Source organism: Lynx rufus, unplaced genomic scaffold (genome assembly GCF_022079265.1).
Source record: "Lynx rufus isolate CCGP_SWC_20201006 ecotype Redwood Valley unplaced genomic scaffold, mLynRuf1.p SCAF_6, whole genome shotgun sequence".
Classification (NCBI taxonomy): Eukaryota; Metazoa; Chordata; class Mammalia; order Carnivora; family Felidae; genus Lynx; species Lynx rufus.
This window is the reverse complement of record NW_025814878.1, coordinates 9695452-9722252: the sequence shown is the minus strand read 5'-3', so window position 1 is coordinate 9722252 and position 26801 is coordinate 9695452. Positions and strand designations below refer to the sequence as shown.

The window sequence follows — 26801 nt, the reverse complement described above, 5'->3', positions numbered from 1 at the left end:
GTCCATAGCACTTTCGGATACAGTTGACTTATTTGATTCCCACAATATGACGATCCACAATTGCCACTGTCTTCGTTTTACAGATGTCGAAAATGCTGCTCAAGTTAGGGGACCCGCCCACGGTTCTGCAGATGGACAGAGAGAGGCAGCAAAGAGAGGCCTTGGTCTCTACTTCTCCTGCTTTTTGGGCAGACGAACTGATACACAGATAAAATAAAATACTCACTTAATTAAATGTTTATTCCATGAAAGTATGTATAAAAACTTACAAATCTGCGAACTCAACTATACATGAAACAGGATGACAGGATATTCAGTTTTTAACATATACGTACAGCACAGCTATGAACTGTTTTTCCCTTTCCCCTTCGGTCCTTATTTCTGGCTCCTGTTTAGTCCTGTGAGACCATTCTGTCATTGGCGTAAGGAAAGATTCGTGGACACAGTTTACTGCTTTCAGGCCAATGGAGGAAATTTCAGGTGTTTTAAAAAAAAAAAAAAGTGGAGACTAACATCAAAATCAAGTTGTTTTTTGGGTTTTTTTTGTTTTTTCCAATCAGCAATTAGGCGTTTTTGTCCTGATTTTTCTTTGCCATTTTTGATGCTTCAACAAATGTTGCCAGTAAACTATTAGCATTAACTTTTAAAGTCATTAAAGTCACCACATGCTTTGCTCACAACTTCCCCTCTAGGATCCACGTTCCTACGTGCACACACTGATTTGAAGCAGCTGGTTGGTGCTAAAACAGATTTAACACTGGCAACTGCTGGAATAGCGTGTCATTTTCTATTCAGAAAGACAATCTACTGCACAGGACTTTCAGATCTGATTTTTAAAACAACCGACAGATTTGTCAGAAACTGAAACAGAGAGTTTTGTTACTGTTCAGCTTTGAGAGACGCCAGCAATTAGCTAAGGCATGTGCATTAATTCACCTGTTTATATCAAATACCCACACATTTTCTCTTACAAACACACACAACTCACAGCTTTGTCATGTTCTATCCAAAAATTAAGATTGCCATCACATTATTACTTTTTCTCTCTTGTGTTCTGTTCAAGTAGATTTCTTAACTAATGATTTTTCTCGACTGGACATAATCTCAAAGGATGCATTCTGAAATAAGACACCTGGAGAATAAATACTGAGAGTGTTTTCTTGGGTTAAAAGTTTCCCCCACACCTAGATTTTGCATAGTACACAGCCCAGCTGTATCTCTAAGAAGCATGCTGTATTTCCCAACACTTTCTGAGAAGGAAGACTTCTTACCCAGGGAGAGTCATAATTCTAGCTTACCAAATTGCATTCTAGTTGTTGTGTTTTGTTAACAGACCCTTCATTAGTTCCAAGTTTGCTTTTAAATCATCTAAAACGTCTCAAAATCTAGGAGTTTATAAGTACTACTGACCATTATCTTTCCAATATCCCCTGAATTAAAGTAAACATGTTCCAGGTTGATAATGCACAAAGCCTTTACGGAGGAAGGGCTGGGGTTGGGGGAGGAGGGGGTGAGGTGGACAAAGGGACCAGGGACCTGTTTGTATCATGCCATGGAGAACTACAGTTCTGAATTGGGGCAAGGGAAAGGAGACAGTCTCTGTAAAAACGACAGTTTTTAAAAAGATAGGTAACATTCAGTCTAACAACACTGTTTCCTGTTCCTTTTTGATGGAAGCTAACACTGGGTGGTCAGGTTCCGTTACTTCTGCGTCCCCACTGCCCAGCAGAATGGACCGCCCCTCGTCCAGGGCGAAAACGTCCGAGTTCTGGTTTTGGCACGAATGTTTAACAACCTCATTGGGAGTGGAGAACGTTTTGTCACACAAGTTGCATTTGTAGGGTTTGTTGGTCTGTACCAACATGTTGTCCATCTGACTCCCTTCCTCAAACGTGCAGAGTTCCAGAGTCTGTTTGTCCACCATGGTGTACGTGTCGATGCTCTGATTGAGGCATACGTGCCGGGCGGCCTGGTTGGCCCTGCAAAAACTCTTGTCACAAGTGCTGCATTTGAAAGGCTTCCCGGTGTGTATGTACATGTGCTCCCTCCAGTGGCTCTTCTGGATAAACTTTCGGCCGCATATCGTGCACTCATACTTGCGTCTCTTTACCTCCCTCTCTTGGTCCGCCTGCTCCAAGTTGTCAATGTCCGCGATGTCCGAGGGCGGGGGCGTCTCCGAGTGCTGCTGCCCGTCGATGATGGGAGAGTCGGAGATGTGCTGCAGCTCACTGTCACTTATCATCCCAGCCTCAGGCACTTCCATGGTGTCTTTGCCCAGGTCGGCTGCGTTGCTACAAAGAGACAGGGGCACGCGGCTTTCTCCCGGCTGGCTGGACGTGAAAGGTACGCCGGTGTGAATCTGGAGGTGTTCCCGCAAACTGCTGCGGAGGGTGAAGCGCCGGCCGCACAGGTGGCAGGCGTAGTACTTGGGAAAGCTTCCGTTCCTCTTCATGATGCTCGGCTTGACGTGGGCTATGGTGAGGGATGCGGGCTGTTCGTCGGACGAAGAGGCTTCCAGATTGGTCTCCTCCCCAGGGGGAGGGGGAGGCACGGGAGTGGAAACGAGTTCTGGAGACAGCGAGGTCTGCAGGGGGTCCGAGGGAGTCAGATGTGTCCGATTCACCTGGGCCAGATTGGACGTCAGCTGAGACAGCGGTGGGGCCTCGGGCACCTGCTCCTGGCTCATCCTGGAGGTCTGCGGCCGTGGGTCTCGCCCGAGTTTCTCGGGTGCCGAAGCGATCTTGGTGGCTTGTCTCAGCTGATGGTCTGCAATCTGAATGCCGTACAAGGAAGAGGCCAGCGGGAAAACTTGGTCGGGATGAGAAAAGGCTCCTTGGCTGGCCAGGCTAGCTTCTTGGATCAGTGGGTAAGCGTGCAGAAACTTGATCCCCTGTTCTAACCGAACGGGATCAATCAGCTGAGGTGCCATCTTTCCCGTGTACATCAGATGTAAGAGATAGCTGAAAATATCTGGCTGTATGTCAGTTGGTTTCAAACGGACACACTCACTGAAAGAAACAAGTGAACAATTTGTAAGGAAATGTCAACTCGCGTCTCCAATGATAACATGAACTCCGGAGAAAAAAAAAGAAGGCAAATGAAACGAGAATATTCCCCATTTCTTACTGTTAGTGTTTCGTGAAATGGAATACTCAAGGGAGATAACTGGCACCTATGTAATTTAATTATATTAAGAACAGAGAGAAATACGATAAGTAGATTTTCGAGGACTGGGAACCAAAAAGTTCACGTTAAAGAAATATGACATCTTAGCCCCTAGACTCTTGAAGAAGTTTTTCTCCTCATAATCTATGTACATTTCTATCATATCACACTATATTTTTATGTAGGACTCTAGGAGATCTTTGGCTAGAAGTCTTGGCATCTTCTATTGACCCAGTGCCATCCAGAGCTCAGCAGGTGATCTTTCAAAGTAGATCAAGCAATCTACCCGATAAGAAAGTTTCTTCATTTGTAAAATGACGTGGGGGGTGGGGGGGTGTGCGGACCTGGGCTAGAATGAACCAGTGCCTGAGAGCAACGCAACAAAAGTGAAAGAAAAAGAAAACCTGACTCTGTGCTCTGCAGCTCCCTGACCTCCCTCCAGCACGGAGGAGGAAGCACCGTTAAGAGATGGAGGTACATTCTAGCTCTACTGGGGCCGGATCACCTTCCCAGTGTTGCTAAATTGCATCACAAAATAGTTCCGGGACAACTTACCAAAACATCACCATCACCATCACCATCACCAGAATTACAACTGGGCTTCACGGGCATTATCTCATTAAGTTGCCATTAATTCTCATTTTACAGATGAGGAATTGAGGCTCAAAGAGATTCCTACTTTGCTCAAAACCACACAGTTAGTAAGAGGGTCTAACTGAATCTTGGTCTAATTCCAAACCCGTGACACCAAAATTGTGTGGAGCATGAAAACAATCCTATGTGGCATTTAAGGCAGATCTGATTATTCCCATTTGACAGATCTGGAACCTGAGATCACCAAAAGTTAGGTGATTTATCTGAGACACCTAAAGCAGATAGTGGCACTGCTGATTTTCTAACTTTTAGACATTCGTGTTTGCCTCATTCCAGAAACATCATTCTGGTCAAGCAGCTATACTCAAGTCCCAAAGAACTCTTCCTAAACCATCAGTAATGACAGAAATTCGAATGCATCATTAGAAAGCAATGATATCTATCTATATATTATGAGGTATGTGCTATCATCCACTCAGTGAATTATATTCTACAGACAATATAGACAATGCATTTTCAATTTCAAAGGCAGCTTCCCTGAATGCCTTTAGAATTTATAATCTGTTTTTTTTTTTTAAGTAACCTTCAAGTCCAGCGCACAGCCCATCACGGGGCTTGAACTCATGACCCTGAGCTCAAGACCTGAGTGAGGTCAAGAGTCAGACGCTTAACCAACTAAGCCGCCTGGGCACCCCTAATCATTTTTTTTTTTTTATTATACCACTTACTATTATAACTTTTTGTCTCCTTTAGCTGTTTATCTTAATAATAAATATTTTCCAACATGCTAAAATAATAACAGTATACCTTGCTCTTCCAAATTTAACATTTTATTCTATTTTTTTTAAAGGTGACTGTAATAGCAATTTATGACAACAGATTTGAATAATTGCTGTTTTGCTATCAACGTGTGTATATTTCAAGATGAATGCATACAATAGTCATGTGAAAAACCTCTGACTACAAAGTATGAAAAGTCAAAGAATAAAAAGTGGCAGCACTTTAGCAGCAGAAAGAACAGAGCTTATGTGATTCTATTTTTTAAAAAGACACACAGATCACTCATCTTCCTTTGGAGTCTTTTATAGTGCTTTATTTATCTTCCTTTAAATAGGAATGCAAACACAGGCGGTCTTCCCTTTAAGCACAGGGCGACTGCCAACAATACTGGGTGTATACTGGGATGCCTTTAGGTGCTCTAGGGAAGTTCAATATTCAAAACAAAGCTTCAGGGATCATGTGTGGGGAATACTTTAGTCATGCAAACAATCCCCTCCGAAATCCAGAACGGGGAAACCATAGGCCTTTAGAGTACAAAGTACTCCCAGGAGACTATAGGGCACCCTTGTTCTGCCAGGATGGAATGTTCCTCCAGGCAGAAGGAAGGGACCCGTGGCTTCCCAAAAAGCAAAGGGAAGGGCAGAAATCCAAACGGGGGCAGCATCTGTGAGCGGGAACTACCAAGCAGGGCCTCTTTCCATCAAAATTTTGTTATAAGTTTTGTCATTTCCCCTCATTTGTTATTGTACAGGTTGTCCTCTGTCTAGTGCCACAAAGGGTGGTGACTCAGCAGAGCTCAGATTTTAAAGAATTGTGTGCAGTCTCTGAAGGCAAGGAAGAAATGGGGCTGGGAGACCCAGCCAGGCCGGAGGGAGAAGGGCCCCAAAGTGGCCCACTGGGCTGGTGAGGACGCACCAGGGAGAGGGAGGCGGGGAATCTCTGGGAGTTCATGCGGCGCCCAGGGAGGTTCCCAGAAACCAGCTCTCTTCATTTCTTGACTTTTTTTTCTTGAAGCAAAAGTACACATGCACACATATACACATGGAGACCCTTAAAAAAAGTTATTTAAAAAAGCTCCTTAGGTCACATTGCAGCCATCTCTCTGACTGCTTTCCCTTCCAGGCAGCTAGACCTCTCAGCTTGCTATGGGCCAGACTTCAGTCATTTCCAAGTCCTTCTGGAAGGACATAGCTCTCCACAAGATAATTACACCTATGTGGTTTGATTTGCAGATGTCTGCTTGAGACAACACTTTTATGGGAAAAACATAGTTTTAGCACAGCTACGAGCCCTTCATGCAAACTTCCACCGTAATTCAGTTTTAATTTTTCCTTTACTAGAATATCAAAGTAAAAGATGGGCTTAATGAACTTTGGAAATAAGGAATTTTAAATAATGTCCGACCTCATCAGGAGGTTGTGCTTAGCAAAACTTGCCCCTCTGCGGTTTTACTTTTGGGAGCTCTATGTTTGTAGTTCTACAAGATTTAAAACTTCCCAGAGTGCTGCACACGAGGCAGAGATATAGCTAGTGGTTCTGCAGGCATTAAAACACGCTTAAACCAAGTGTGCAAAAAACCGTATTCTCAGTCCACCTTTTGGGTAGTCAGGTGGCTGTTCAGAGCAACCTTGCAAAAAACGCCTTGGTTTAAAAGCGTGCCTCTGGCCTTCGACCAGGATTTGCTTGGTGTCCATGAGAAATGTCGCGTGCCTCCTCCAACAACAACACTTGATTGCTTACATTTGGGGCTCCTATCCACACAGATCCCACATTTCCTTGTTACAAAGGCATTTAATTGCCCTACATTTAAGTTTCTTGCATCTATTTAAAACTCATTATATTGTATTCTTTTACTCCCCCAAATGAAAATCTTCCTCCTTTCAAGAGAGTTTCATTCATTGTGTGGAGACTTCTAAGTACCCATTAGTTATGAAGTCTCCATGTCCTTAAAAGGGAACATCCTTAGTGCCTGAGATAAAGCAACCTCTGCTTGCCATTATTCCTATTGTTTCCCCATTCTGCTCCCCCAGACATTTAACAAGTGGCTATTGTGTACAAATACCGGACCTATACACTGGGGCTTTCAAAAAGATTTGTAAAACCCAGTCTCTGCCCTCAAGAAACTTACAAAAGAGGAGGGGAGAGAAATACACAAAGAACAACACAGGGAAAATGCGTGGATCTTGTAAGGGGCAAAAATAAAGTGCTAGGAGATGTGGGAGAGGAAAGAAGTGGCTTTTGATCACTTTGGATGGGGGGGTGGGGCGCGCTGGGCTGATGGAGTGGAGTGGCCTGGTGGGAGGGGCGGTCCCAAGGGGGTTTGGAGGTCAGGCTGCCAGCCTGAGGGGCCTTGAAAGAGAACAAGGAACGTGTGTGCTGTTTCGATGTGCGGAGGTGATCCTGCAGGTTTGTGATCAAAGGAGTAACACCACGGAGGGGATTTCTGATCCAAGGCGTCCTACAGTCAAAGCACTGTTCAGAAATATTAATCTCACAGTCGTGGAAAATGATTAGGAAATGGAAGGAAGTGAGAAGGGGAAGGAAAGGACTAATGCAAAAGGGGTGTGAGGGAAACATGGCTCAGGGGACCAGAGGATAGGGTTTTAGAGCGATTTGAAGAACAGGTCACCTGGAGATCAACAGGGAGGTCAGGGAATGACCCAGAAAAGGCCTAACTCCGCTTCAGACCGGCACATAACTCCATTCAAGCCCACGAGCGGCCAGCCTCACGGCCTTGAGAAGCAGAGTTCTGGAGGACACAGAGAAAGGTCAAGGCCAGAGCTGTAAACTGGTGGTTTCCAGCAGAGGCAAAATCCAGGAGCACTAGCAGCTCCCCTTGGGGTAGAGTGCATATGGAAAGAAGCATGGAGGGCCCGAGACCAAAACTCAGCACAGCTCCCAGAGGGCAGGAGAACGGGACATTCTGCATTGTCAAAGCGCAGAGAACAACCCTGAGAGGAAGAAAACAGTAGGCAGCAAATGCTGCCTAGGACTGAAGCTGAGAGAAGAGCCGTGGTTTTGATCAAGAGGTGACGTTTGAGAAATGATTTCGGTAGAGATGGGGCAGACACGGCGGTGGCAGCGGGGACGAGGGGTGGGGGGCGCACGAGCTAGGCTGCGGTTCGCCCTCTGAACACTTCCACAGTGAAATAAAGGAGAAACTGCCCTGTAAGTCAAGTAGACGCCACCACTGGGTGTCGGGGGCGTGGATCCTTCGGGGACTCGAACGTGGGGAGAGAGCGCGCGGTGAAAAGTACAGAACAAAAAAGTAAGAGGCGGGATCTGGTAGCACGACGCTTGGAGGAAGATCCCTTTTCCTTGGACATCCAGGGTCCTCTTCTCCAAGGCAGGAGAGATGGGAAGGAAAAACCAAGCAGAGATACGGAGGGAGATTGAGATGTTTTAAGAAAAAAAAGAAGGAAGCTGGGGAATTCATGCCCTCAAGCTTCCCATTAGACTGGCAGACCAGGATAAAGATTGGGAAAGGCATGGGGGGTGGGGGAGACTCAGGGGTGTGTGTGGGGGGAGATTTGGGGGTGGGGGTGGGGCCAGAGGAGTGGGAGAAAGGGATCCAGGAGGCCGCTGTCGATCCTGCTGTGCAGGGGACACCCAGCCAGGGTCCGGGGAGCGGGGGTGGGGGTGGGGATGGGGGTGGGGTGGGGGGGTGCGCTGCTGAGGGCTTGCCGGTCAGGGATTCTCAATGGCTACTGAAAGCATGAGTAACCAAGATGAGCAAGGTTGGCAAGTGAGGTCACGAGGGAAAACTGGGAGCCTGGGAGCCTAGGATTCCAGGGAGAGGAGGTGAGACCCATGGTCTGGATGGGCAAAGAGCAGGTTCAGAGGGAAAGAGGGCCATGGAAGTTCAGCGTCTACAGTCATTAGATTATTATCAACCACGTTAGTTACCTGGTCTGATGGACAAACAACATCTTAAAGTAATTGGAGAATGAAGCAAGAACTGATTTGTGTGCCTTGAAGTACACATCGCCGATGGCAACCGTGCAGTCACACAGGAAACCAAACTCTCGCTGAGCGTTTAACTGTTGCAGGAGAATAAGTCCATGGTTGGCCAAATCCATTTTTTTAAAAATCTGCAAAGCAAACAATTTTTTTTTTAAGAAAGGTGATTCACAAGTAAGTATGTGTCCTTTTTTACAGTCACCGACAGTAACGATCACAGCTAACGTGTCATGCTAACAATGTTACGTAAACTCACTCAGTCTTCGCAGCAGCCCGCTGAAGTAACTCTGTCTTCACTTCCATTTTACAGATGATGACACTGACCGTGAATCGGGGGATTACGTGATCTGCCCAAGAAATGGACTCAGTTGTCTGCTCTTGGGACAGCCAACACCCCCAGATCCGCTAGTCTTATAGTTTAAGATTCCAAATGCAAATTTTAACGACCTATCAGAAATTGTCAAAACTTCCACAGAGACCAATTAAGGTGCTGGGGTGGGGCCACAGCAGGGTACAGTGAAGATCTCACTAAACTGGGGCAGTTTTCCAGCTCCTACAGTGTGGGCAGGGCCGCCCCTGGCAGTGATGCAATTACTCCCCTGGATGCCTGCACTCCCCGAGGCAGGACGGAGGAGGGTGCTCTTCTCCCTTTTTTGTGGAGGAGGAATAGGGCTTTGAGAGGTGTAAATAATTTGCCCAGGCCATCTAGCTCCAACGCAGGGGAGCCAAAATGTAAATCTGCGTGTTCTGAGTCCGGATTCTAAGGTCTTCATTCCTTACACTTCACCGTAGCAAACCACTTGGCCTGAATCTATCTCCAGCAGGGGAAGTGCCTCTAAAGGGGACGGTTCATCAAATCAGGAGACTGCTCGTTTCCTGCAAAGAGTATTTATAACAGCTCACTACACACAGATCAGCTTTATACCTAACAGTAGACTCAATGTTATAAGCAGCGAATGCTTTCTCTCTAAGACTGTGAATGAGCAAAGTTGTCTACTCTCAGTACTGAACATAGTACTGGAAGTTCTAGCCACTGCAATAAAGGAAGAACGGAAATAAAAGACACACACACACGAACTAAAACTGTCCTTATTTCCAGATGACATTGTTGTTATGCAGAAAAAAATCCCACGGAATCTACAAAAAAAACGCCTGGAACTAATAAATGAGTTTGGCAACACCACGGACAGGCTATAAGATTAACATGAAAAAGTCAATTGTAATTCTATACACTAACTTTGAACTTGTGGCCACTGAAATTAGAAATATAATACCATTTACAATCACTCAAAAACTGAAATACATATGTGTCAATCTAACAAAACATGTATAGGACTAACAAAACATGTATGTTGAAAACTATAACGCTGAAGGGAAAAAAAAATCAAAGAATATCTAACAAAATGGAAAGATGTACCGTATTTACAGTTAGGAAGGCTCAGTAAGAACATAAATTTTTCTCAAGTGTGTACATAGGTTTGACACAATTCTTATTAAAATTCTAGCAAGATTTTTTTGTTGCTATAGATAGGGATATTGTAAAAGGTATAATGTTAAGCCAAAGAAACCCGAAGAGCTAAAATAATTTTTTAAAAAGAATAGCGAATTGGGATGAGTCAGCCGGACTTCAGGATGCATCAGATAGCTACAGTGTCCAAGACTGTGTGGTATTGTCGAAGGGGCAAACATGCAGACCAGTGAGACAGAAGGAGCACCCAGGGCTGATGAGCACCCACATGAATACACGCAACTGATTGTTGACGAACTCACAAAAGCAACTCAGTGCAGGAACAATCTTTTTGACAAATGGCGTAGATAAACCGGACATAGACCAAAAAAAAAAAAAAAAAAATTAACTCAAAATGAATTACAGACTCCAAGGGAAAACACCCAACTATAACTTTCGGGGGAAAAAAAATGGGAGAAAAATCTTAGGGATCTAGCATTAGATACAGAGTTTTTTTTTTTTTTTTTTTAATTTTTTTTTTCAACGTTTATTTATTTTTGGGAGAGAGACAGAGCATGAATGGGGGAGGGGCAGAGAGAGAGGGAGACACAGAACCGGAAACAGGCTCCAGGCTCTGAGCCATCAGCCCAGAGCCTGACGTGGGGCTCGAACTCACGGACCGCGAGATCATGACCTGGCTGAAGTCGGACGCTTAACCGACTGCGCCACCCAGGCGCCCCTAGATACAGAGTTTTTATACCTAACATCAAAAGTATAATCCATAAAAGGAGAAAATGGTAAGTCAGATTTCATTAAAATTAAAAATTTTTGTTCTGTGAAAGGTCCTGTTAAAAGAGGCTGAAAAGGCAAGCTAAAGACCAGGAGAAAAATATTTGAAAACCTTTGCAAACCTTTTGACCAAGGACAGGTATACAGAGAATATGCAAAGAATTCTCAAAACCCAACAGGAAAAAAAAAAATCTATTCAGAAAATAGGCAGTAGGCTTGAAGAGACATTTCACCAAAGAGGATATGCAAATGGTCCATAAACACCTGAAAAGATTGCCAACATCATTAGCGATTAAGGAAAAGCAAAGGAAAACCACGATGAGATTTCATTATAAACCTATCACAATGGCCAAAATAAAGTAATGGCAACACCAAATGCTGACAAGGATGTCAAGGAAGCAGACTCTTCAAACACTGCTGGGGAGAACGTAAAATGGTGTAGCCACTCCGGAAAAGAGCAGTTTCTTAGAAAAACTCAATATGCAACTACCGTCCTACCCAACAATTATGCTCACGGACATCTATCCCAGAGAATGAAAACTTATGTTCACACCAAAACCTACCCGTGGATATCCACAACAGCTTTATTCCTCATAGTCAAAAACTAGCAACAACCCAGGTGTCCCCCAGCGGATGAACAGTTAAGCAGTGTGGTATGCCCACACCACAGGAAACAACACAGCCAGCAAGGAGAAATGAACTACTGATACGTACATATAGCAAGGTGGGTGAATTATGCAGAGGGAAAAGAGCCAATCCCCAAAGGTCACATACTGCATGATTCTATGTATTTAACATTCTTCAAGATCATAGGAACAGAGAACAGATTAGTAACAGAGGGTGAGGGGAGCAGGAGGGAAATGCGTTTGGCTTCAGACGGGCGACATGAAGGATCCTTGTGATAGGAATGTTCTGCAGCTCAACTCTGTCAACGTCAGCACCCTGGCCAGGATGTGGGAGCACAGTTTAGCAAGTAGGAAACTCAGTTTACCGAGTTTCCACTAGGGGAAACTCAGTAAAGGGCTTGCGGGATCTCTATTATTTGTTGCAACTGCACGTGTATTTATAGTTGTCTAAAAATAAAAAGTAAAAAAAAAGAAAAACCCACCACACATCAATTAATTAGCCAGATTAATAATAATAATAAAAAAAAAGGATAACTATGATGTTTAACTACAGAATTGGGAAAGCTAGTTTGGAGAATACATGATCAATACGCTTTAAAAAAAAAAACAGATCATGGCAATTCTTACTAAGCTGGTACTGATCTCCCCACTCTCCTTCCTGTTCTAGGGATGATCTGGCAGATTCAGAAATTAACAAGTGTTACCTGAAAGGAACGAACGAGATGGATCAATACCGTAAGAGACCGATCAGGTCACAAGGCAAGACCGGAGGATGTCCAGTCTCGTGTTTTCTACCCAGAGTTACATCCAAACATGAAAGGCAGGAGGGTCACTTAAGGCTGCAGCAATCTGGGTACCCAGACCTACACCGTAGGCTCAGTTATACGTTCAAATCTGTGGAAAGCATCAGGACCTTCGTCCCCCAATATTTCCTGTGCAGGGGAAAGCGCTAAGATTAGGAAGGGGACACAGAAAACGAGGCCTGGGGTTCAGGATGAAAACAAGAGACGGTGCCAGGTTGCAGGGTGGCAGGGACTACAAAGAAACATCACTCGAACCTGACCTCCACCAGGATATAACTTTTAGAAGCTCGCCTTCAAGGCTGTTCTCTGAAAAGTGCCAGACGACTTCCTTTTCCATCCTACTAACCTGCCTTTCTCTACAAGAAAGTATAATACGCCTTGAAGAGCAACCTGCGAACACTACTTCACGTGTTCTGTCTCTGATCATGGTTCCCTACATGTTTAGGTGGTTTCAGGTGTCATTCACGGACAGACAGCAGCTTCAAGTGCGAGAACACATTACTGTTTATTTCTTGATGATGATGACAAGAGTGGCTGTTATTTACGGAGTGTTTCCTTGACCATTCATTTCCATATGCTCTTCGTTTAATTTCACGCTAAGGTATTTGAGGTATTACTGCTATTCGTATTCTATATATGAGGAAACAGGCTGAGGGGTTAGCTGATTTGCCCTTGATAATAGAATCAGAAAGCGCAAGAAGTGAGATTTCAACAGGGTCACTTGATTTGCTAGGACGTGCTATGTGCAAGTATGTTTACAATTAATCGGAAATATTATTATATTCTCTTATAACATGATTAAACAACATTTTTTAAAAATGTTTATTTATTTTTTGAGTGAGAGAGCAGGCCGGGAAGGGGCAGAGAGAGAGGCAGACAGAGAGAATCCCAAGCAGGCTCTGTGATTTCAGCGCAGAGCCCGACATGGGGCTCGAACTGCGAACCGCGAGATCGTGACCTGAGCTAAAATCAAGAGTCGGACGCTTAACCGACTGAACCACCCAGACTCCCCTCGGAAATACTGTTTTTATCGCTGCTTTTAAGTATATGTACTTGTTACGAGAAATTCAAGGATCACGGACACACAATAGTGAGTTGTCCATCCACCAACCCCCTCCGCCACTTTCTCCACACTCTGGCCACACTGGGTATTATGGCCACGTCTTTGAGAATCTTTGCCAGATCCACGCTCGTTTTCCTACCTTCTATGGATTTAATGATGAGAGGAAGTATATTTTTGTGTTTATTGATCATTTACATTTCCTCCTGCATTCCCCTCATGAGCTCTGCCTGGTTTTCAATCAGGTTGTTTGTCTTTTTATTGATCTGTAAAAACCCTTTGTAACGTAATAAAAACGAGCCCTTTACCGCATGCCCCTAATATTTTTCTCACTTTCTTTTAATTTTGTTTTACAGAGATTTCTGACATATAATTTTATGTTTTAATGTCATCAAACTGATCAGTGTTTGACAGGACTTTGAAGGTTTTGTTCTTACATTAATGGATATACAGGCTCTCCTTCCATAGAGCAAAAGGTAGGGCTTCTCATTCCACAAACAAACGTATTTTTTTTTTTCTTTAAGACCATAAGAATGAAGCTATGAGAAAACTATGAGATGTTTCTTTTTTTTTTTTTTGAGATGTTTCTTTTTTTAAGGGAGTCTACCCGTTACTTTAGGATCTCAATTTAGAGATCTATTCAATCTAGAATAGGAAACAAACTGAACATGTCTTTTACAGATAGAGGGAAGAACACATGTACAGGGGTCTCAGGGATGGGAAAAAAAAAACCAAACAAGAGGAGGGAAAATGGGAAGAATGTTCCAAATTCACATAGGAAACACAAAACCGTGTACATTTTTAAAAATCGTACTTCAGACACCAAAGAAACCTTTCTCAGGGAGAAAAATAAGACTCCGCCCTAAAGTCTCACACATGTGAATGAGTCCAAGAAGACAGAGTGGGGGGGGGGTCCCCAAGCCTGGGGGCATCTCAGGCAGTGCCCCCCAGCCAACAGAACTGCCATCTGAAGTCTTTCCTCCTCAAGGCCCCTTCAGAGCCATTTCCATGCAGCCTATGCTGCACTGGCTGAGACGGCACATCTTTTATGGGGGGGGGGTTCTGGTGGAGGTCACCCCCCCTTTGTGGAAATGGATGTCTGCTCTTCCCTTCCCACCAACTGCTGACCAGCAGCATCACTCCTGTGCCCCCACCCCCCACCATTCCCCACGCTGAAATGGCTCAGCAAGGTCACGGAGGACCTCTGCTCCCCAGCCCCACAGAGTATGCTTACTCGACCTCTCTGCGGCATTTAATACCCTTCCTCCTGCTCCATAAATACTGTCTTGGGCTCTGAGGCCACTGTGCTTTGGTTTTCTATCACCTCTGCCTGTTCTATTTTCATCTCCACCAAGGATTCCTCTTTTGCTGATGCCCCTCTGCCTTTTGTCCACAGCCTGCTTCTCTTTCCGTGGACTCCCTGTGGGGATCCAATCCACTTCCGCTGGGCCATACCGCAGCACCCCCTCAATTCAGGATAGGCAAGACAACTCAAGTCCCCTTTCCCCTCACCCTCATCTCCCCCCACAGACAACAAAAGCCACGGACACAAACCTGCTCCTTCTGTATCCCTAGCTTAGTGCGCGGCACAGCCATCCACTCTTTGACCAAGGCAGGGATCTCCACTCCACTTAGGGCCTCACTTCCCTCACTCCTCAGTCAGTCACCCAGGGCTCACCGACTTCAACTCCTTACCCCCACCACCTTAGCTCTGCCTCCCTACTCATCTCTTCATTTCTAGCTCTTGCCCTTGAATCCATCCACAGGGAAGAGTCAGGATGATCTTTCCAAAGGTCAAATCTGATGTTACTAACCAGCTTAAAATCCTTCTGCGATTCCCTACTGCCTTTAGGATGAAACCCAAATTCTTCAGCACCGCCGACCCGGCCCTGCATGACCCAACCCCTGCTTAACTCTGCACAACATACTCTCGTGCTGATCCAAACTAATGGTTTCCAGACTTTACGATTTCACAGACCTACTAAAAACCAATCAACCAACCTCAAAACTAGGGGTCCAACAGTATCAGTCCCTCTTTATTCTGCAAGAAAAGTCATAAAATATTCACATAACCTGTAGGATGGGGGACTTTTTTTTTTTTTTAGTATATATATGTATATATTTTAGAGAGAGAGTGAGCATGCAAGCAAGGGAAAGGAGCAGAGAGAGAGAGAGAGAGAGAGAGAGAGAGAGAATCCCAAGCAGACTCCACACCTAGTGCAGAGCCTGGAGTGGGGCTCCTCAATCCAATGACTGTGAGATCATGACTAGAGCCGAAATCAAGAGTCAGATGCTCAACTGACTGAGCTACTCAGGTACCCTGTAGGACGGGGGACTTCTAAATATAAATGGGTAGAAAAGACATAAGGTCAGAATACTTTTCTGAAGGAAGGGTTGTTGTACTATATTCATTACAGGGAATAAATTTTCTCATGCACAAAAAATTACTACATGAAATTTTATGACATTAAATTGTGCCTGGTTCTTTTCTTGATATAAGATTATCTACTTGATGATCTTTATGAAGTGATCAAGTATCCAACTTGTTCAGAAATTCAAGCATCACCAAAAGCCCAGTTTCATCTGAATATGTTAATGATTATGGAGACAAAGTGATGTTATCTCGCTCACTTCGGAAACGCTGGATGAAATGAGATAAAGCTGAAGAGGGGCATTTTTCTTTACAACCAGAAGGTCCAGAAGCCCAGACCAATCTTGGGCTCCCAGCAGTTTGCAACACTCCCTGCTCAGAGGCCTCGCTCTCAAAGCTGAGTTCAGCCCCTGATTTTATTCCCACTGTCGGGAAAGGAGGCCCGTTTGAAGGGGGCCTTAGAACCTCTGTGCCAGACCTTCGAATGTGCCACCTCCAGAGGGACTCACCACTTACCGCCCCCCAGCCCCAGCCCTATTTGTCCTCTGCAGAATTCCCGGGTCCTTAAGATCAGGAAGCTCTCCTTCCCTCTGGAGCACCTGTGAACATGCCAGTCTACTTATGTCTGCCTGGTGCTTCCAGAAAGCCAGCATGGAGTCCTATTTATCATTTATTACTTTATTCCAAGTACCTAGAATATTGTCTGATGTTTAAAAAAACTATATGTTTGTTAATAACTATATGTTCAGAGAGAAGAATGTTGAGTGCCCAGACATGGCTTGGCCTCTGACTAGCTGGGTGCTGTGCGGGAAGTTAAATTTCTGATGATCCTAGACTAACCTAAAAAGTCACATCAATGGAAAGGGAGCTATAGTTTAGCAAAAGTTTTTGATTTTTTTTTTTTTAAGTAGGCTTCATACCCAGCATGGAAGCCAACGTGAGTCTAGAACTCATGACTCTTGAGATCAAGACCTGAACTGAGATCAAAAATCCAATGCCTAACTAAGTTACCCAGATGCCCCAAGTTTTTTATTTTTAAAGTTTATTTATTTATTTTGAGAGAGAAAGAGAGAGAATGAGAGCATGCACGCACGAGAAGGGGAGGGTCAGACAGGGAGACAGAGAATCCCAAGCAGCCTCCTCGCTGTCAGTGTCAGCACAGAGCCTAGCGCGGGGCTCGATCCCACAAACCACGAGATCATGACCTGAGCTGAAACCAAGAGTCGGGTGTTCAACAGAATGAGCCACCCAGGCCCCCAACCAAGTCTTTTATTTGTAAATGCCACTTCATCCTTCTTCATGAACTTCAGAACTTCAATTAAGTTCTGAATAGTGCTTTATACTTTACAGTATACTCTTTACACTCCTCATTTAATCCTCAACAATACCATGGTATATCATTTCCTCGCTATTTGGTATTAATTATAATATTAATAACCACAGCACTAATAATTAATGACCACTTATTATGTACCAAGGACCAATTACCCTCTCTCCAGAAGGAATCTACCAGAGTTAGAAAAGTTAAGTAACTTGCCCACATGTAGGCCAGCTCCTAAGACGCAGATCTGGGAAGTCGTCATGCTTTTGGTGAAAGCTTTCTGAGGTGCCAGGCACAGTGGATGAAAGGGTATGCAGAATACAGACAGAGTTCAAGGGGGAGAATCAAACAAGTACACAAATGTACAATGTGAAGAAAAATATAAGGCACTGGGGTCCAATTTGCGGGTTGGAGGTCAGGGAAGTCTTCTGTGAGGAGACCTTGGTTAAGCAGATATTTGAAGAAGAGTTAACTGGGCAAGGATGGAGTATTCTGGGCAGAGGTCAGCATCTGCAAAGACCCCAGGATACGTGGGAGCAAGATGCAACTGGGGAACTGAACGAAGGTCCGTGTGGCTGAAGGGCAAAGAGCCAGAAAGGAATAGGCTAGGTGAAGTTGGAGACTCAGGTCTTCTTAAAGATTTCGGTTCCTATCTTAAGAGCAACAGGGAGGCACCAGAGGGGATTTTGCAGCGGAAGTGACAGGATGGCCACACTGCAGGCGGGAGTGGTGAAGAGCCAGGTGAGGAGAGACCTTCCCATGGTCTAGAAGAGACAAGACAGACTGGGTGGTGGCCATCAGGATGGGGTGAGAGGGACAGGATTCGAAACGTAGTTAGAAGATAAAAACTCAACGGAATCGGTTGGTGAGTTAGAGGGAGGAGGGTGGGGGAAATTGAGGTGTCCAAGATCACTCCTAGATTTCTCGCTCGTGTGACTGGAGAGATCGTGGGGATTCCCACCAGGAGAGGGAATACAGGCAAAAAGGCAGCTTTATGGGGAAGATCGCGAGGGTTATGTTCAGATGTGCTGGGACCAAGATACTTTTGAGATGACCAAGGAGAGGTGTGAAGTATACTTTGGTTATATTGGTCTGGAGCTCTGAAGTCCTGCTGTGATTTATGTCTTGAGAGTCTTTGGAGAAGCCGGGTGTATCTGACTCCAAAAGTCACAACATTAAATTACTACATGATAGTTCAGAGAGGTTATAACGGCAAACAGAAGTCATCTGAGCCCTGGTCTTCCGGGTGTAAATTTCACATGTTTTCCTCTGTACTACTTGGCTCCACAGATCTGTCACTAATTAATCCTAGTCACCCAGGGCAGGCATGAAATCTGACATGAAACTGAAGACCTATATAAAGCCCTCAACCAATTAACACTACAAATGGAACTTAAAAAAAAAACAAAAAAAAACCCAACTAAATAAAAAAAAAATCATTTGTCTTTCTTAAATCAGAATAGTGACCAGAAAGGCACTGAACAAAAGTGGAGATGGAGAGGGGAGACCATTCTTAAAAGTGGGTTTTTGTAGAATGCCTTCTTTATGCATGTATATGTGTACAAAGTTTTCTTTTCCTTAAGCAAACTCAGAGGTTGTAAGACACATGTGGAAATAAGTAAAAAACACTTTCCAGAGCTAAGTATAAATGACCGTTTATATTATTTAATGCCTCACCACTGTTTCCCACACTGATAATGCGACACTCCCTAGATGTGGAAGCTTTCAGCTTCCAGCACACAGCAAAGGTGGAGCTGATCCTTACGGAAGTTACTCATCGTTTGGAGGTGCGGCTGAATGGGACAAATACCATCACATTATGTTTGACAACCCAAGTTCCTCCTACGTTTTCAGTATAAGGAGAGGACCAAAACAGCGCTTGGGAACTGATGACTCACTTTTTGAGGATAATAGCTCTCCTAAGATACTAAACACCACTTAGACTACCCATTTCAAGGGCACTAATAGGGTCCTCTCAAGTCCTTAATTTTATTTAAGTGAAGCATAAATGAATACTGTAATGCACAGGACACATCAGTAACAGAAAAAGCACTACCCACAAGTAAGATTGATTCTTTCAAGTAGTTCAGACCACTTACCATGATGAAAAAACTGCTTTTCCAATTAGTATTATTAATAATTAATATTTAGGGCCTATAAAGTAAACCTGAATGGGACTAGTCATTTGAATTTTAATGTTTTTAAATTGTATCTCAAAGCTAGGAAATGTGTCTTAATTAGTTGTGGTGACAGGTTGATGTATTTTTCTTAACATTTCTTTAGTCAAGCCTCCTTGACGGTAAATAGAAAAAGGTGGGGCATAAACTAATCAATAGCTCTTATTTTGAATTTGAAAAACATTGAATTTGTAAGAGTTTGCCTTTTCAATTACGTGTTGCTGACGTTACCATTGGAATTAGTTTTTAATTTCTAAGTGAAGGTCAGAAGGAGGTAGTTCCGGGATAGGCTGTGTCAAGGAGCCACAAATCAGAGATTTACGGCTAATAAAGACTTGATATTAATTAAAGTGATAATTCTAAAGGCATTATGCTATAATCAACTTTAAGGAAACCTACATATGATCACACAGAATTGAAAACTTAATTTGCTGTTTTTACAAATCTCTGTAATAGAAGACAACTGGATTCTGCATTTACTCTGCCTCTCCACTTACTTTGTTGTGATCTTTTTTGGTTGAATATTAAAGAAAATCCAACCTCACCCACATATGCAGTTGGAAAAAGAAATATTTTAATAGCTTTTCTAGGTGATTGTGGACATTTTTCTTTGATGCTACACTAAAACTTGGTAAGTTGCAGTTTCTTGCAGTTTAGCTGTGCGATCTAAAAATACATAATGAATGAAAATTTCCTACTCTAATGGAAGGAAAGTTCATTGCTCTATCTTGCTCTTTTAACAGATCTTTTACCTATGCACAGTTTTTAACATCACCCATCGGTCACTGGAAAATGTCAGCTCATCGAGTTATGCAGATCTTTCCAACGTTGACCCATTTTATCAACAGCTAAAAAGGTTAATCACATCTTATTATTAAACAAGTTGTTTTGACCTCATGGAACCCTGAGGGGGTCCTGGAGATTCACAACGGTCTGTAGAACACACTTAGACAACCTCTTTCAGAAATTACTCTGGGGCTCAGAGAATCTAAGCATCTAGGTAGGCATGGTGTAGAACACAAATATACTTTGAAACTATTCTCAGATGATTCTTATAGTTCATCCTTGCTTGGTGCAGAGCTTAGGCGTGTACAGAATTTAATGGAACTATACCTCTTGTAAAGTAAAACCTCTTACAAAGTAAAAAGAACCATTTTGTGAGTAGTCAGATACATAAAAATGCTTTATAAGTTCCTGTCTTTGCACACTGGGCTTTCTTGAAGTCAGAAAGTTATATGATGTGTACCTCATCCACATGAACTGGGAATTATGTGCTTGAGTGTAAATACTAGCCCCTAACTTGGCCTTCATAACAGAAAAAAAAAAGTCCTAAAATATCCTGGACTGCCAACTCCTGGTTCTGCGGCTACTGGCTCCATCTCTCAATGGCATATTGGCATTGTAAAACACTAGCTCTTATTTGCTATTGATTCAAAGTAATATTTCAATTATTTAAGTTTCATTTGCTAATAAAAATATAACTTGAACATAAAAAAGGCTTAGAAAATGTTCTCGAGCTAATGCTTAGAATGTTTGTAATTTTTTTTCTTCGGGAAAATAAAAACTCTCAATTCCTTTTTAGGTTTTCAGAGTCATACTTAGCGACCATAAGGAATCAGGAGAAGGGATAAATTCCCTTTTCTGCCGCGTGCACTCTGAAATTTATGGTAAAGTCTCCAGCAGACCAGCAGTCCAGCAGTCCTTCCTTTACAGTGACAGGCTGGAACCACACTACTTGCTCAATGTTCCAAGGTGACTTCAGGGAAAGGCCAGCGGGCCTTGGGATGCAGCACCGAGACAGGTAAGAGATGGCAGGTCTCCAACTGCAAAGCTGATTCCCAGCCAATGCCACATACCTGCCTTAGAGGCCTCCTTCACTTTCTACCTCCAGGTCTGGAATTCTCAAGCTGGGGGAAAGCGCATCCCCCTATTCCGGGACATGTAGCGTTTACAAGGCACATCTTAAAAGGTCAAGGTGGATAAAACTTTATATTTTACATAATTTTTACATTAAAAAGGTATAGATCTTTGAGGACAGTGCAAAGTTCATATTAACCTTTAAAAACTTGAGAGAGGGAGACAATCTTAAGGAGGCTCCAGGCTCTGAGCTGTCAGCACACAGCCCAACCCTGGGCTCACACTCACCAACAGTGAGATCATGACCTGAGCCGAAATCAGACGCTCAACCAGACGCTCAACCGACTGAGCCACCCAGGCGCCCCCATATTAATCTTTAAGATAAAAAAGAAATTGTCATCGTGGACCTCAAACATGCACAGTGTTTACTCTGCTGCTGGAGTATTTCAGCAGAAGTTTGCAGAGCACCATTTATTTACACCCTCTTTGAGAGAAGCTTTGAAACTGGCAAGTGGTTGGACTATACAGTACAGCAAAGTTTTAGGGACGGTTTATCTGTCCCCCTTTCATGGTCTTCTCCACTACTATTTGTGGCACTTAATACCACCGGTATAAAGTTGTGCTTTGAGATCTTACCATGGTGTCAATAAACAAGTCAATTCTTTGGCTAGAAAATAACCTACAAACCACAAGTTTATTGAGAAATGCCCAGTTTGAAGGAATGCAGTATTAGAACTTTTTTCTCAAAAATTACCTTTTAACAGTTTGAAAACACCCTGCATGTACATCCTATTATTTAATAACGGCCTGTTATTTAAAATGCAAAATAAAATCTATTTGAACAATGAATGTTGCTTTGTAATAAATCGGAGGACTTAAAATGTCTTAATTCTGATTTCCTACTGAAGCTTCAGGCCTCTCAAACTAAAATGCTAGTGATATGTACATCCTGCTCCCGTGCTCCGTCAGGGTCGACATAGATGATCTGTCCTAAAAAGGACAGTGCATCCCATTTAGGGAAACCCAGAGCACCCCGGAGCTCCGTGTGAGCCCGTGAACTCGTAATTCTGACCTTTTTTATGCTTTACTGCAACAAAAACTTATAAAAATAGAATGGAAACACACACTAAGTGGGACCATTGTATTTGATGAAGAGCAAATGAACACTGCAGCGGTGGGGCGGGGGTGGGGGGTATTTCCCTAAGGCATAATTAGGAGTTCAGCAGTTCCAAGTTCTCGCAGTCAATTGGCCTAGCAAAAACTGTCTGCATTTTCATCCGGCCCAATCACTTTGCCTGCCCTGCTACCCTTGCTTTCCTATTGCCTCCTTTCACTACCAGCTAAACGCGACAAAAACCTTGCTTCCTAAGCACCGATGCATTATCAGTTCTCTTTTTAGCCTGTTTAAAAAATCAATGGTTTGGGGGTTCCGCTACACAGGAAAAACGCCTCGGGCCGGGGAAGCAGCCTCCGCGCCCCCAAGCTCCCTTTCTCAGAGCCCTGGGGCGGAGGAGTGGGGGAGTGGGAGACGAGGGCCGCGCTGGCCGGGAGCGCGGCTCGGACGCCGGTCTCACACCCCAAGGCAAAGCAGCCAGAAACCACAGCGCAGCTCCGGGGTAACCTCGGCCTCAGCGGAGGCGCAGATTGCCCGTGGAGCGGAAGCCCGAGCCTGCCGGCCTAACGCGCCCACACCCGCAGCCCGGGCCGCAGCAGTCCACCCAGGCGGCGCCCAGGGAGGCCTCCATCCACCCCGCCCGCAGGGGAGCGGCCCAACGGCCGCGGCGTCCTGCCTCGCCCCGCCCCGTCCCGGGGGGGGCGGGGGCCCGGCCGGGGGCGGGGCCGGCTAGACCGGCAGGGGCCCGACGGGCCCGGGCGCCGCGCACCCCGGCCCCGCCCCCATACCCGAGGGGCTGAGGGAAGGGGAGGGGAGGGGCGACGCACTCCGGCCACGCCGCACGCTCTCCGCTTCCCTCGGTCCCGCGTGCGCGCGCGCGCTCTCCCCAAGTCCCGCGGAGTTTAACACAATGCCGACGCCTACGCCGTGCGCAACGCCCCGGCTGGCGCAACAGCTCCGGCGCCGGGGGCGGGGGGTGGTCAGACAGGGCCAGGGGAAGAGCGCGCGCGAGAGCCGAAGACAGCGCGAGACCCGAGGAGGCCGGAAGCGCGCGTGCGCGCCCCCGCCCGCGAGCGGGGAGGCGGAGCCGCAGCAGTAGCGGCAGCAGCTGTAGGAGCCGCTGCAGCTGGGAGAAGCGCCAGAGAGGCCGGGCCTGCTCCGGTCGGACCGGATCCCTCCCCTCCCCCTCCGTCTCCGCTCCCCTCCCCCAAACCCACTTCCGCAGCTCGCGGCCTTGCCGCCGAAGAAGCAGCGGCGGCAGCAGCAGGAGGCGGCGGCGAGGCGTCGGAAGGATTACGCACCTGACGGGCCCGCCTCTCAGGGCTCCAGCGCGGGACGCTCACCGGCCGCCGCCGCTCGGGACGCACTTCGCGGTGGCGGCGAGAAGGGAGGGACCGGCAACGGGGAACGGAACGCGAATCGCCCCCCTCCCCTTCCTCCCTCCCTCCCTCCGATCCGCCGCCCGCCCTCTCGGCTTCCGTCCCCTCCCCCTCCCGCAAAGCCCCGGATGGAGCCGCCGCCGACTCGCCGCCGCCTGGCTCCGGGGGATGGTTTTGTCAGGCGGCCAGAGCCCCGGCGCCAGGCGCAGCCGCCCCCGCCCCCGCGGGGCGCCCCTGCCCTCGCTTCCCAGAACTGGGTCCCCGTGTGGTCCGGGCCCTCCGCCTGCCTTCACCCGGAGCCCCGGGACGGGGGTCATTCTTCTTTGTTGCCACCGTTGGTGCCGGAACCGTTTGCGAGCTCCGGTGGCCCCCGCCCCCCCTCCGCCTTCCCGGAGCCCGGGCCGGGGGCGGCACGTGGGCACCGGCCCCGGGAGGTGGAGGCGTTGCGTGCTTACCTGTCGCCGGTGCTGCTGCGGCGGGGGGTGTGGAGGAGGCACCGCTGGGCAGCCTTGGCCGTGCTCTCCCCGCCGCCGCCGCCTCTGCCTCTCGCTGCTGCTGCTGCTGCTGCTGCCGCCGCGGTCGGTGTCTCCGGCGCGGCGGCGGCGGCGGCGGCGGGGCTTTTCCTGTCCGGTTACGTTAAGGTCACATGACCGAGAGAGCGGAGCGACTAGTGCAAAGAGGCTGAGAGCGGCTCCCGCCGGGGGGGAGAGGCGGCGAGAGAGCAGTGGCGGCAAGAGCCCCCTCCGCCCCCCCCCCAGCCGCCTCCCCTCCCCCCGCCCGCCTCCGCCTCCTGCTGCTCTGCCGCCGCCGCCGCCGCCGCCGCCTGCAGCACTAACTACACTGCCGCTCCCACCCAGGCTCCGCTCTGCTCCAGCCAAACTTCTGCAAACCATGTGCAGCCGAGGCGAGGAAACTTCTCTCCACCTATTGGGGCTGGAGGCTTGAGTCACTAGCCCCGTGTTTACATAAAGTGTTTAGGTAGGATAATCCTGGAGATGCTCTGGGAAGGGATGCAGAACTGCTCCGGATACTTCTTGGAGGCTTCTGCTTGACATCTCTCGGCCAATACTTTTGTCCCTTTATTTCCCGTGTAGCATAAGTTTTAAGACTTGAGTGGACTTGAGAACCAGGGAGAAACTTGTAAATCACTAATAGCTGTTTTTCACCAGTGGAATTAAAAAGTCATATCAAAGTAGATCTGTTTGTGGTGTGTATAGAGAGGTATAAGTGCTTCCTTAAACAGACTAGTTGAGTGTGATGTCAGACGTTTCTGTTAGGATGAATTTGATGCTTATTTCAGTAATTGTGTTTTTTGAAGCGTTGGTCCAAAATCAGTTTGCAAAGCACTTTTGTTACTTGAGAACAGTTTACTTTCTTGTTTTGATCTCTCGGGTACTGTTAGATTGGATTTAGAGTTAGCCATTCTGTTAATTTGGAGGTCCTGAAACAGGTAACGTGGCAGGCAGGGGACTTAGATTCTCTGGTGGTCATTTTTGACATTTTAAGGTTTGTTTTTGTTGCCATTTTGTTAGAATTATATTTATATCTTTGGAAGTACCGTTTAATTTCTTGAGGACTGGATTTAGTGATTTCTGTATTTTACATATCTAGGCTTTTGAAGACTTAAGAATATGGCTTGATTATTAAGGAACTGAAGGCAGCAGTTTCCAGTACACTCTTTGGTTTTAAGGCATGCAATTTGGTTATAAGCTCCTTAATTTGATGTTGAACCCGTTTTGGTTTACAGAGCCAGCCTTAGCACATTGCCCTGGCACATAGTTTCCAAAATATTTAAGGCAAACTTAATACCTTAAGACAGTTAACATACAGAAGTGTCCCTCACCCCCCCTAAAAATCTGAGTTTGATTTAGTAATCCAGTTATACCCAGAGCTACTGATGACTAATTTCTTCTTTGAAGATTAAATAAGCAGCTGTGTAACTTTAGTGGTCCAAAAGTGAATAATAGATTTCATACATACCTGCCTTGAACTTTCTTGTTCTTTGATCAGCTAGATAAATGACTTGAGTGGTTAAATGTCTGCCTGCAAAACCAAATTCTGACCCTGATATGTATTTCTAGTGCACTAACACATCAAAGTTGGCCTTCAGATTGGCACGCCAGATTCCTTGGATTGGCTGTGCAGTGGAGATTTGTTTCATCTTATTGAGAAACTAAAGTGGTTCTGATTGGTAGACAGAGTTAGAAGTCTTTCAGTTCTTAATTCTTTTAGACCTTGAACTTCCAAGTTTATGGTCTGATGGAATACTTACAGTGGAGAGTGAACTGACTTAACGGAAACTAAAGGAAAAAGTGGGCTAAACTGATGGCTGAAGTTTTAGATTAGTTTTTTTTTTAATTTTTTTTTTCAACGTTTATTTATTTTTGGGACAGAGAGAGACAGAGCATGAACGGGGGAGGGGCAGAGAGAGAGGGAGACACAGAATCGGAAACAGGCTCCAGGCTCTGAGCCATCAGCCCAGAGCCCGACGCGGGGCTCGAACTCCTGGACCGCGAGATCGTGACCTGGCTGAAGTCGGACGCTTAACCGACTGCACCACCCAGGCGCCCCTAGATTAGTTTTAACCATTGTGTCTAGAGTAATTGGCCTTGAGTCTCAAAGTAATCGTTTATTCTTAAAACCAGTGAATAGTTTCCCAGTACTGTACTCTTATATAGTTGTATGGAAATGAACCAGGGTAATTCCTGAAACTCTGGGTCTCATTCCTAGAGAAAGTGCTGTCAAGAACATCCTAGTTTTCTCTTCAAGAGCTGCTGTTCTGGATTTTAGAACAAGGCTGATTGGCTGCTGGTTCTCTCAAGGCATAGGCATGTTACTTGAATTTTGCCAACTTATTTTGATTTTTAGTCACCAGCATAAAGTAATAGCATTATAAGGAAAGCTGTGCAAATTATATCTGCTTTCTATAACTTGCTGAAGTAGAAACATTTAGGTGAATACATAGGCAGAGGTTGGGGAAAAAATAGTCCTTGCAAAGAAGGACTAATAGTGTATCTCAGGATTGGGTTAAGAGAGCTGTCAGTCTGGTTGTGAGAGAGCCACAAATGCCCTGAGTAGTAAGAAAAATAGAAGTTAAATCATATGTTGAGTGCTTATGTACTGACTTATTTTGGTATTTTCAAAATAAGTTTGGGAAATTAGGAGTTCAAAAATAGTTTCACACAGTTTACCTCAAAGAAAATCACAGTGTAAGCAGATAATCTAAGTGGATTCATCAAAAGTGAGTTATGCATAAATATTCTGCAGTCATGTGCTGCTGAAAGTTTTGATGTATGTTATGCTGAAATACAGTCAGATGAATATGCACTTGCTTGTGTTCTGAAGAGGATAATTTCAG

At 45.5% G+C, this 26801-nt stretch overlaps 1 protein-coding gene across 2 annotated transcripts; it reads right to left on the bottom strand.

The window, feature by feature from the left end:
• Positions 1–216: 216 nt before the first annotated feature.
• ZBTB2 (zinc finger and BTB domain containing 2) lies at positions 217–23982 on the bottom strand. 2 transcript variants are annotated; one of them, XM_047102323.1, is made up of 3 exons: positions 23899–23982; positions 8446–8630; positions 217–3008 (listed from the first exon to the last, which is right to left on the bottom strand). In XM_047102323.1, exons 2-3 carry the CDS (start codon positions 8616–8618, stop codon positions 1637–1639), a joined length of 1545 nt encoding a protein of 514 aa, XP_046958279.1. In that variant the 5' UTR covers positions 8619–8630; positions 23899–23982; the 3' UTR covers positions 217–1636. The 2 variants fall into 2 exon arrangements, with proteins under 2 accessions (XP_046958279.1, XP_046958280.1); XM_047102324.1 differs by lacking the exon at positions 23899–23982 and adding an exon at positions 23366–23453.
• Between the last annotated feature and the right edge of the window lie 2819 nt (positions 23983–26801).

Coding starts and splice junctions, on each gene's coding strand:
- ZBTB2 (XM_047102323.1), bottom strand. CDS start 8,618: ATGGATTTGGCCAACCATGGACTTATTCTCCTGCAACAGTTAAACGCT. Junction 3,009..8,445: donor TTGTTTGTCCATCAGACCAG/GTAACTAACGTG, acceptor TGTTTCTTTCAG/TGAGTGTGTCCGTTTGAAAC.